General features: G+C 36.2%; 1 protein-coding gene across 3 annotated transcripts in view; it reads left to right on the forward strand.

Moving 5' to 3' along the window:
• The window catches only part of LOC141395163 (estradiol 17-beta-dehydrogenase 11), a 134,238-nt gene extending 129,319 nt beyond the window's left edge, over positions 1-4,919 (forward strand). For all 3 annotated transcript variants that reach the window (XM_073970666.1, XM_073970667.1, XM_073970665.1), the window contains 2 exons: positions 3,125-3,241; positions 3,310-4,919. In XM_073970666.1, the coding sequence (XP_073826767.1) occupies positions 3,125-3,241; positions 3,310-3,544 (352 nt within the window). In that variant the 3' untranslated portion in view covers positions 3,545-4,919. The remainder of the gene's footprint in view (positions 1-3,124; positions 3,242-3,309) is intronic.
• Positions 4,920-12,523: the final 7,604 nt, after the last annotated feature.

The raw sequence follows: 12,523 nt of genomic DNA on the forward strand, positions 1-12,523 counted from the left end.
CACTACAGATATCCCAATTTCCAATTTAGAGGAATTTTATTTTCACTTTGGATATCCCTCCTTCTGTTGGACATATTTCAAGGGTAGAGCTTGATAGTGAAACTAGAACATTTGAGCTATAAATTAATACCAAATGGAAATATCAGAGTTATTGCAAAATGCCTAAGTTATCCCAATTTTCATATTTTGAAGTATTTTTATACCCTCAGCATTTATGCTAACGAGGGTACATACATTTGATAAGACCAAAAATGTGCCTCATCGAAATAACGGGTTTCGACCCCAAGTATTTTTGGACTAAATTCGTTTCAGACAATTTGGAGTCGATTTAGCCATATCCGCCCGTATGTCTGGCTGACTTATGCGCACAATAACTCTTGAACAGATCAACCGATTCGAACCAAATTTTCCAAACTTAGTTCATGTCTGAAGATAAGCCATACAGGTCCACACATTCGGGTACCTACCCCACAAAAGTTCAAAACTTTTTGTTAAATTTGTGCGGACGATAACTCCCGAAGACAGAAACCGATTTGATCCATACTTTGCACATCGTAGTATTTCTACGGGACATACATCAGGGTATAATATGGACTATATATGTCAACTCCTTCGCGTACCACCTAAACAAAATTCGGAACAAATGGACTTTAAGTGCTCCTCTAGCGACCCGATTTACAACGGTACAATTTTTTTCCGGAGTAAGTCACTACATCCTGAGATAATAGACCAAAACCTCCAAAACCATGCCGGCACATACTAAAAGGGCTATTGTGCAAGATAACTCTGAAATTTTTTCAAAAATTTCTTCCCAACTTAGTTTAACGGTACAATTTTTTTGCGCATGTCCATATTTCCTGAGATATTGGCCTAAAAGCTTCAAGAAACCCTGACGACACCAACCAAAATGGCAAATCCACAAGATAATTCTCTCAGGGAGTTTTTATTGGTGCAGACTATATATCGGTCCACTCCTTCGGGTACCTCCTACACAAAATTCGGAAAAGTGGACTTTAAGAGCTCCTCTCGGATCGTTTTGAAATTTTCTTCAATGCGACTTAGATGAGGTTCCAATATGGACTAAATCGGTCCACCTCTTCGGGTACCTCCCACACCAAATTTTTGTTGTAATAACTTGGATTTTTGTTGTAATAACTTGTATTTACTGCCTCCATTACGACGGTACAATTTTTTTCAGGGGAAAGTCCATACTTCCTGAGAAAGTGGCCCCAAAGATGTAAAGGGTGTTTTTTTTAAGCCCAATAGAACTTGAAATTGTAAAAAATAACACAAAAAATTAAATTGTAATCAAAAAATTTTTTTTATTCGAAAGATCAATACGTGTCATTAACATTTGAAAATGATTTCGGGCATATGGGCACCGCGGCTGTTCTTGACGAAGTGCATTCTGGACGTCCAATTTTTGGCCACTTTTTCGAGCACTGCTGGCCGTATGTCACGAATAACACGAACAATGCTGGCCTCCAAGGCATCAATTGTTGCTGGTTTATCAGCATAAACCAGTGACTTCACGTAGCCCCACAGGAAAGAATTTTTTTCTTGCACGACCTTGGAGGCCAATTGACAGGTACACTTCTAGAAATCAACTTATCGCCAAATTTTGATTTCAATAAGTCGATGGTTGCGTTCGCCGTATGGCACGTAGCGCCATCCTGTTGAAACCACATCTCCTCCGGATCAATGTCATCCATATTTTCAAAAAAAAAAATCATTGATCATGGTGCGGTAACGATCTCCATTGACCGTAACTCGAGCTCCTGCCTCATTTTTGAAGAAATAAGGTCCGATAATGCCACCAGCGTGAAAACCGCACCATACGGTGCATTTTTCTGGATGTAATGGAGTCTGTAGGGTATCTTGTGGATTGGTCTCACTCCATATGCGGCAATTTTGCTTATTAACAAACCCGTTAAGCCAAAAATGCGCCTCATCGTTGAACACAATTTTGCGATAAAACAACGGGTCATTTGCCAACTGCTCTGCGCGAATCGACGACTGATTTTCAAAGTAAATTTGGATAATTTCGTAGCCTTGTTCAAGCTTGAGTCTATTCATGATGATTTGTCAGAGTATACTGAAACAAATAAAAAAAAAGTTTCATCAAAATTTAATTTTTTGTGTTACTATTTATAATTTAAAGTTCTATCTACTTAAAAAAACACCCTTTACCTTTGGGTACCCCCCACAATAGTTCAAAACTTTTCGCTAAAATGGTGCGTACTAAAACACTCGAACCAAATCGGTTACTGTCGATTTGGTCCATAATTTTGACATCGTAATATTTCTACGAGACATAGACCATGTTAGAACATGGACTATATAGGTCAACTCTTTCGGATATCTCCCACACAAAATATCGGAAAAGTGCACTTTAGGACCTTATCTTGAATAGTTTTGATTTTTCTTGCACAAGTTTTTTTGAGTGGCAAGCCCATACATCTTGAAAAAATGACCCGAAAGCTGTAAAAAGCCCCTACGGCCAGCATTTGTAGTGACTGGTGCGCTCGAACCGAATACTGCATTGGTCCACACTTTGCATATGGTAATATTAGACAAAAATATTAGACAAAAATATGGGTCCACTTTCCGGCACATCTCCCACCAAAGTTTGAAAATATTCACTGAAATGGTACGCGCGATATCTCATAAACAGAGCAGCCGATTTGGTCAAAACTTTAGATCTCGAAATGTTTTGTTCAAACTTAGTTTATATTCGAAAGTGCGCCCTATCGGTCCACTCCTCCTTTGGAAATGTTGCCCTGTTTACAACATTATTATGTTTTTCGTTGTCAAATAATGGTCCAAAAACTCTAAATTATATGATGACCAACTGCAATGACCCACTTCCAAAATGGACCATGTCACTCCATTGCTTTAGGTATCTACCCCGAAAAACTTTTCAGCTTTAATCCAAAGCCATACACGGCAAGTTCATACGCCAAAAAATCTTAAAACCCCTAACATACACATGGATTTTTGGCAAAAAAGAGTTTCAATTCAAATAGGCTGAGGGTATATCTCTGACGGCTATGCTGAGTGATACTTTTTTACTTGTATTTTAAAGAAACTCATAATAATCTGTTTTTTTTTTTGTAATTTGCAGATGGGTGCCCACTTTAAATGCCAATGATGTTGCTGATCGTGTCATTACTGCCATAAAGAAGAACGAAAAGATTGCCATAATTCCAGGATATTGCAAATTCCTATTATCCTTCAAGTGGTTAGTACCAATAAGACTGGACATTCACTGAAACCATAATAAATTATTTTGTGCTTGTTTTATTCTAGGACCTTCCCATGGGGTTGTGTTGGAGGTTTGCTCAAACGTCTTGTACCAGATGCCTCACCACATGGTATTGCCCAGAAATCTCTACTCAATGTGTACAAAAAATTATCAACATCAAGCGAAAGCAGTCCAATCATTACTGATATCTCAGCAGCATACAGAGAAACTCCTGCACTAACAAAGGCTGGATCTCTGCTAATAAAACGCTCACCATCACTGGGCGAAAGAGTATTGTAAATTGAAAAGATATCATATAAATAATTTTAATATATGGATAGCTGATTGTTTCAATTTGTGCAAGCCTGCCGTTGCCTGCATGGAAAACAGTCACAAAAAACTTTAGTCTAGTAAAACCTAAGAGGTCTTAGCTTTTTAAGTATTTCCATCAATTGATTTTTTGAGTATGCTTTTAATTTATTTACAAAAGATATTGATATTGGCATTTGTAACAACACCTTTTTTACAAACAGAATGGGTGAATAGGGTTATAACGAACAATGGATTGTAGAAATGTGGACGTTCCACGATTTGTGTAATTTCAAAAATGTTGATACTTTTACCCTAAATTTATGGTGGATGAAGTGTATAAGATATGTCAATTCGTTCGTTCGTTATACCCTAATATTACCGTAAATTACTTTTGTACCTAGTTTAAATAAGTTTTTGTTAAATTTTCTAGTATTAGTTGTAGTTAGGCAAAATCAGAAAACAAACGATAATTAAACAACAACAAATGTTTGAAGTAATGAAAGTAATCGAAACATGCTCAAGACAGACAAAACAAAAACTGAGGCACATAAGCAAATTCTTTAAGAATTCGCTATTTTGCTATTTAGTTGCCAAACAAACATTTTGCATATTAAAGTAAATACTTTTTAAGTGATATTATATATAAATATAGTTATATAGTCGTAAACGTTATTTTTACATTTAAACGTATTTTTTGAACAATCAGGGTTATATAATTTCAAATTTATTTTCTTTAGTTTCTTCTACGTAAACATTTCCCATATTTCCACAATTATATTTTGTATTGTTTTTAAGTCGGTTAAGTTGCAATTTGTTTTTAACATTAAACATGCATTGATGATTACCTTTCATTATTCCCAATTTCCCATTTATATTTCACTCAAATCCCCACTAATATTTGTTAAACAATTCCCTCACCCCATCCTCAAAGTCCTTTCTTGTTTTAGTTAAAGATGCCTCATACCTAAATTCCTCTTCTATCTTAAATAATTATTTTGTGTTGTAGTTTTACAAAGTGTATTCAAATTTAGTTTGTGAAATCTTCAATATATGAGTTTCTGGACATTTTTGTTAATGAATGTTTTATATGTCTGGCAACCCATCCACCACATCCTTATCCCAATTCCTCAATCCAATTCCCAATATCATTATCATTCAATGTTCCTAGATGCAATAATAACATATACGTACTTACATATATATACATACACTTTATTCTTTTATATTTTATCCTTAGATTTCCATCCATATCTTTGTTAACTTAGTTTCAACTTAATACTACATAACAGAAAAGTATTTAGAAAAAAATAAATAAAATAAATGAATATAAAGAAAATAAATCAAAAATACATAAAATGTTAAACCTGATATTTCATTTCACACGCGGGAATGGAATTAAATACAAATCTTCATAAATAAAAATCAAATGTCGTTTGTTGGTAATGGCATCAGTTGAAACGGCTGGGCCGATTTGGATAATTGTTTTTTGTGAAATGTTCGCCATAACCCGGCTTAGGTTTTTATACATATACACTTTCAAAATGTGCCTCATCGAAATAATGGTTTTATACCCCAAGTATGTTTGGATGAAATGTGTTTCAGACAATTTGGAGTTGATTTAGCAATGTCCATCTGTCTGTCTGTCTGGCTGGCTGGTGCACACGATACGATCAACCGATTTGGTCCAAAATTTAACTTTCGTAATATTTTGTCAAAACTTAGTTTAAGTTCGAAGATGGGTTATATCGGTCCAATCCTTTCGGTACATCCCCACAAAAGTTCGAAAATTTTCAGAAAATGTAAGCGCATGATAACTCTTGATGGGAGCAGCCCATTTAATCCATACTTTGCACATCGTGAAATATCTACCAGACTTAGATGAGGTTGAAATATCGACTCAATCGGTCCACTCCTTCGGGTACCTCCCACACAAAATTTCGGAAAAGTTCAGTTTAGAACCTGCTCTCGAATCTCTTTGATTTTTGTTGTAGCAACTTGTATTTACTGTTCCCCATACGACGCTAAAAGTTTTATCAGGGGCAAGTCACTACTTCCTGAGAAAATAGCCTGAAATGTACAAAAAAAACCTCTGACACCGATTGTAGCGGTTGGAGCGCAAGATAACTCTCGAACGAATCTGCCGATTCGGTCCAAAATGTGGTCTTCGTAACATTTTGTCCAAACAAAGTATAAGTTCGAATAGCACCATATCGGTCCACTACTTCAGGTACCTCCCCACCAAATTTCAAAAATTTTCGGAAAATTGTGCGCACGATAACTCTTGAAGGTAGTTACCGGTTTGGTCCGTACTTTACCCAATATTGTACCAGATATAGATCAGGTTTGAATATGGAAAAATGGCCCCCGAAAACAGGCTACATATTTTATTGAATTTCAGAGGAATTTACATATTATTCTACAATGTAGTACTTCTTTGGGGCCTAAAGACCCGACCACGCCTGTTTTTTTTTAACGTTATATCTCCTCTCAAATTTGCAGCAAAAGCTCAATGTTTGCTGTTGCTGTGTATATTTTATGAATTTCGGAGGAGCTGGGGTACCTTCCCCATGCCTTTCTTTTAAACGCTATATGTATAACCCAAACTTATGATTATATCGGTTTCAGCATAAATTTTGGCCGACAATGGGGTTGTGTGAACCCTAGGTACATATTTGGAGCCAAAATACAGGACCACACCCACTTTTTTAAATATGTTATATCTTGAAAGGTGATGACAACGCCCACTCTTTTCATTACGGTATTTTTCCAAAACTACTGAAACTAATTTCATGCAAATGTTCAGGAATATCCCGTGGCCCAAAATGCGGGAGCCTGTTGTTTTATAATCGGTATATTTGCTAAATTTGTGAGTGTAGCGGCTTGCAAGTTAATATTCGAGACAACGGTGGTTGCCCCCCCGATCAAGATATATTTACAAATTTCCTTAAATAGTGAGGTTCAACGGTCCATCAGCCATGAAAAACTAAAACATATAAGTCTCAATAATCTTTAGAATTCGACTTAACCATTTTTTAACTTTTATGAATAGACCGATTTAGGATAAATCCTAAACAGCATCAATGGGCAAAAAAATCCGACAGTCCGTAAAAGAAAACAAAGGTTACAGACAAAATCTGTTGGTAAATTTAAAATCCTACTCGGTTTGACAATGGACCCAAGAAGTGAGTTAGAAATTACTTATTTTTGAATTGTCAAGCGTAAAGTCCATAAAAAGTTGTCATTAAAACTCATTACGACTGCTAGTAAACAATATTTATATAGTGGAGACTGAAAATGTTATGGTATTAATACCTAATTTAATTATTATTATACTTTAAATATTAATACACAGTCGAACTGCTCTATATCGAATACTTCACTGCCACAGATTGCCTCATATACAAAAGAAGTGAGAAAAGGTTATAGTCGGTACGGGGCCGACTATGTGATATCCTACACCACTACCTCTGTGCATAATCTTTTCACTCGAAAACATTTCTTTTAGGGAGATACGAAAGTTTTCACCTATCTGGATTTTATACCAAATGACTTCAGGAGAACTGAACCAAAATAATTAATATTTAGTTTTATATTTGACTACTCTCGACATCAGCAGCATCAATAGGCTTCTATATCTGTCGTGATTATCCGATGAAAATTCCGACCTATAGTGTGATTGCAGAAAAAGTGGAAAAAGGGATGCATTACCGACTATTGTGCTAATTTGCTTTTAGAAGGTCCCCAACCAAAGGTGTGATATCCGTCATTATTATTAAAATTGCAAAAATGAAAAGTTGGGTTCTATTAGCGACTATTGCGATATCTTCGTTGTGTGACCACCTACGACAACTTACGTTACATAGTTTTAAAGGTGATATTTTTAACTTTCATTGCCAAGTTTTGCTTTTGGTATACCCCATATAGAAGCTGAGATATTCGCTTTGGAAAAAAACATTGTCTTTTTATCCACATAAGTTTTTTGCCCATTCCGACCCCTGAATATTATCCGACCATCACCAAAATCAATAGGCTTCTTCCCCTCCGGGACCCTCAACACCCAAAATTTCGTGACGGCCCGATCAAAATTGCGACCTGTAGCGTGATTACAAGGTTTAGATGGACAGACGGACAGACGGACGGACGGACACACATAGCCAGATCGACTCAGCTCGTCGAGACATTCATTTTGGTATATATAAGTATGGGTCTACGACCATTATTTCGATGCGTTACAAACTTTTTGGGCAAAACCAACTTATAATACCCTCCCCACATAGTGGTGTAGGGTATAAAAACGCATTTTGACACAAATAGTCTCATTATAACAAAGTTTCTCTATAATGTATTGATATGTCGTTCTCAACAGATACCTTATAGGGAGTCAAACTTGTAAAAGTTGTTGAGGTGGACAAATCAATACTTTATAGTTTAATCAAGTAAAAAACATTAAGTTCGTCCGGGCCTAAATTTGGTCCAAAAAATTATCTAACAATTTCTTCAATCTGTTGATACCTTTAAAATTAAAATGTCAAATTTAATTTATATAACAAGTGAGCAAAGGATATGGTCGGGACGGGGCCGACCATGTGATACCCTACACCACTACCTCTGTGCATAAGCTTTTCACTGGTACACATTTCTTTTAGGGAATATAATCCGACTACCACTAAACACAATATGCCTCTTTCTCTCTTGGACCCCCATAAGCAACCAAAATTTCGTGACCATCCGATCAAAATTACGACCTGTAGCTTGATTGCAAAAAAATGGAAGAATTGGTTGCATTACCGACTATTGTGGTATCTCCCTTGTTTGACCACCTTCGCCAACCTGCTTTACACCAATGTAAAGGTAATATTTTCTTCTTCCATTTACAGGCATTGCCGTTGGAATACCACTACTAGAAGCCGATATATTCACAAAGAATACAACTTTGAATTTGTCTCCAAATGAGTTTTTCCCCATTCCGACCCCTAAATATTATCCGACTATCACCAAAATCAATAGGCTTCTTCCTCTGTGGGACACGCATCCACGATCCGATCAAAATTGCGACCTGTAGCGTGATTACAAGCAAATCAGAAAATGGGATGCATTACCGACTATTACGATATCTCTGTTGTTTGAGCAGCTACGACAACCTGCTTTACATCGTTGTAAAGGTGATATTTTCTACTTTCCTTCCCATGTATTGCTTTTGATATACCTCTTAAAAGACAGATATAGGCTTTGAAATAAAACGTAGACCTTTTCTCTAAATAATTTTTTGCCCATTCCGACCCCTGAATATTATCCGACCATCATTAAAATCAGCAGGCTTCTTCCTCAGTGGGACTCCCATTAACCCCCAAAATTTCGTGACGATCCGATCAAAATTGCGACCTGTAGCGTGATTACAAAAAAAATCGGAAAATGGGATGCATTATCGACTATTGCCATATATTTACTATTTGACCACCTACGACAACATACTTTACATCGTTGTAAATGTGATATTTTCTACTTTCCTTGCCTAGTTTTGCTTTTGATATACCTCTTAAAGAAACAGAGATATTGGCTTTGAAATAAAATGTTGACTTTTCTCCAAATAAGTGTTTGCCCATTCCGACCCCTAAATATTATCCGACCATCACCAAAATCAATAGGCTTCTGTGTGACCCCCATTAACCCTCAAATTTCCGTGATGATCCGAATTGCGACCTGTAGCGTGATTTCCAAAAAAATAGAAAAATGGGATGTATTACCGACTATTGCAATATCTCCGTCATTTGGTTACCTACGCCGACTTAGTTTGCATCATTGTAAAGACGGGATCTTCTACATACTTTCATAGTCAGGCTTTGCTTTTGGAAAGTTTACAACTAAAGCTGTGATATTCGTCAATATATGAAAATTGGAGTTTTATTTGCTACTATTGTGATATCTTCGTTGTTTGATCACCTTAGAGCACCTACATTACATCATTAAAAAGTTGATATTTTCTACTTTAATCGTCAGGTTTTTCTTTTGGTATACCCCATATAGAAGCTAAGATATTCGCTTTGGAAAAAAACGTTGTCTTTTTATCCACCTAAGTTTTTTGCCCTAAATACTATCCGACCATCACCATCTTCCCCTCCGGCACCCCCATCAACGTGCAAAATTTCGTGACGATCCGATCAAAATTGCGACCTGTAGCGTTATTACAAGGTTTAGATGGACAGACGGACGGACGGACACACATAGCCAGATCGACTCAGCTCGTCGAGACATTCATTTTGGTATATATAAGTATGGGTCTACCACCATTATCTCGATGCGTTACAAACTTTTTGGCCAAAACCAACTTATAATACCCTCCCCACATCCCAGATGGGACAAGGGAGACTTCTCTCATATCAATGAGTGCACCCCGATTCATATTAGCTCAATGATATGGGACCTACTGTTTATCGCCGAGTCCGAACGGCGCACAGTGCACTATAGGTCAAACGGGCCATTTTTTGGCCAAAAGTCTTAAAGTTAAAACAAGTATTTGGTTTAAGTTTTTAGATTCAGGGAGAAAAATGGAACTACATGGGCCAAAAAATTAACCCTTTATGGACCAAATACACAACTGGTACCTTAACCCTTTGGGGACAAAAACTGGAAGGTCTGTTATTTGTCTACAGAATTGAGGGTATCGACGTCCGATAAGTTCAGAAGCTTTATTGTTGTGTTTCGTTTTAGTTTTAATGTGAATATGCCTTAAAATTATTACCTTGAAAATCCCACAATATGATGTGACATATTTTGACTATAACTGTATATATTTATAAAAGATTTGTAAATAATTTGACTTTAGAACACAGCAGGATGCTATAGACTCCAATTTGGCTAACATTATTTGGTAAGAGGTTTAACCCTGACTTCAAAAAAATCAATATGGTAACCTAAAAAAGTTGTATAATTCTTGTTGAGCAAATTTACGCAAAATCACATAAAATTTTCTGCATTCGGCACGAGTTAATGAACCAATTTCAATTTTCACTTTCATTGCCGAACGTTGCCGAGACTTTAAAAGCGTACATAACCTCAAAATGCTCTACTTTGTTCGAAAATTCAAAGTTAACACCCATTTAATAACTATTTATACATATAAATGATGATAGGAGGGCATTTTTGATAAATAGATATCGAATACTTTCTAATCAAATTGTTACTTATGCTAATATTGTGGTTTTGTTTTACCCTGAACGTATACAAGTAAACATACATATTTCGTTAACAAGTTTTTTTTAAAGATATTTGGATATTTGGCAGCCTGCGATGTAACGGTATAATTTCTCATACAAAAACAAAATTTGTTTTTATTATATTTGAAGTGTTTCTTACAAGAAAGTAACACAAAATAAGTGAAAATACAAATTGCGAAATCTGACTTTTGGCCAGTAAAATGGGCTGTTTGACCTATAGTGCAGTGTCACGACCTTGGCAAAAAATGGTAAAAACTAAATACTTCGTTGAACAAATTTATTGATGGGGAGTGATAGAAAACATATTAGTTAAGAAGAATCTGCATTTTGGTACTGATACGTGAAGTAGTTTTTGCTATATGAGGATTTAAATCCGACAATTTTAGTTAATACGTATTTTTGTGTTTTTTTTTTTATACCCTCCACCATAGTATGGAGGGTATATTAAGTTTGTTTTTCCGTTTGTAACGCATTGAAATATTCATTTGCGACCCTATAAAGGGTAAAATTCTGAGTCGATCTGTGCAAGTCCGTCCGTCCGTCCGTCTGTGGTAATCACTCTAGCATCCACAAAAATGGATATAGAACGCTGTAATTTTGGGAAAATGCTTCCTTTGTTTGCAGGCAGGTCAAGTTCGATGATGGGCTATATCGATCCACGTTTTGGTATGGGGGCTATACGGGCTATAACGGTACCCCCCGATTTACGGTATTTTGCCGTTTTTAGCTACATTTTCAGACCGATTTAGCAATAATTTGACAATTAGGGTTCTTAAGTGCCAATAAACTTATATAACAAAAGTTGTGGACATAGGTCCACGTTTTGGTATAGCCCCTATATAACGGTACCCCCGATTTACGGTATTTAGACGTTTTTAGCAACATTTTCAGACCGATTTAGCTATAATTTGACACTTAGGGTTTTTAAGTGTCAATAAACTTATATAACAAAAGTTGTGGACGTAGGTCCACGTTTTGGTATAGCCGCCATATAACGGTACCCCCCGTTTTACGGTATTTTGACGTTTTTAGCTACATTTTCAGACCGATGTTGCTATAATTTGACATTTAGGGTTCTTAAGTGTCAAAAAACTTATATAACAAAAGTTGTGGACATAGGTCCACGTTTTGCTATAGCTCCTATATAACGGTACCCCCCGATTTACGGTATTTTGCCGTTTTTAGCTACATTTTCAGACCGATTTAGCTATAATTTGACACTTAGGGTTTTTAAGTGTCAATAAACTTATACAACAAAAGTTGTGGACATAGGTCCACGTTTTGGTATAGCCCCCATATAACGGTACCCCCGATTTACGGTATTTTGACGTTTTTAGCTACATTTTCAGACCGATGTAGCTATCATTTGACATTTAGGGTTCTTAAGTGTAAATAAACTTATATAACAAAAGTTGTGGACATAGGTCCACGTTTTGCTATAGCCCCCATATAACGGTACCTACAAGTTTTAAACGAATTAGCTGTAATTTGAACATTTGGCATTTGAAGTTCTTTGTGGTCACCACACCTCTCCACCAAGATTGTCTGAAATTTTGGGAAAATGCGTCTTTTGTGTGCAGGCACGTCAAGTTCGATGATGGGCTATATCGGTCCACGTTTTGGTATAGCCCCCATATAACGTTACAGGTATTTTGACGTTTAAATTCACATTTCTAGACCGAATTAGCTATAATTTGATATTTAGGGTTCCTAGTGACCAAAAAACTTATGTTCGAAATAATTATGAATGTAG

This window comes from Musca autumnalis, unplaced genomic scaffold, assembly GCF_047663935.1.
Source record: "Musca autumnalis isolate F117 unplaced genomic scaffold, ASM4766393v1 scaffold_2, whole genome shotgun sequence".
NCBI lineage: Eukaryota > Metazoa > Arthropoda > Insecta > Diptera > Muscidae > Musca > Musca autumnalis.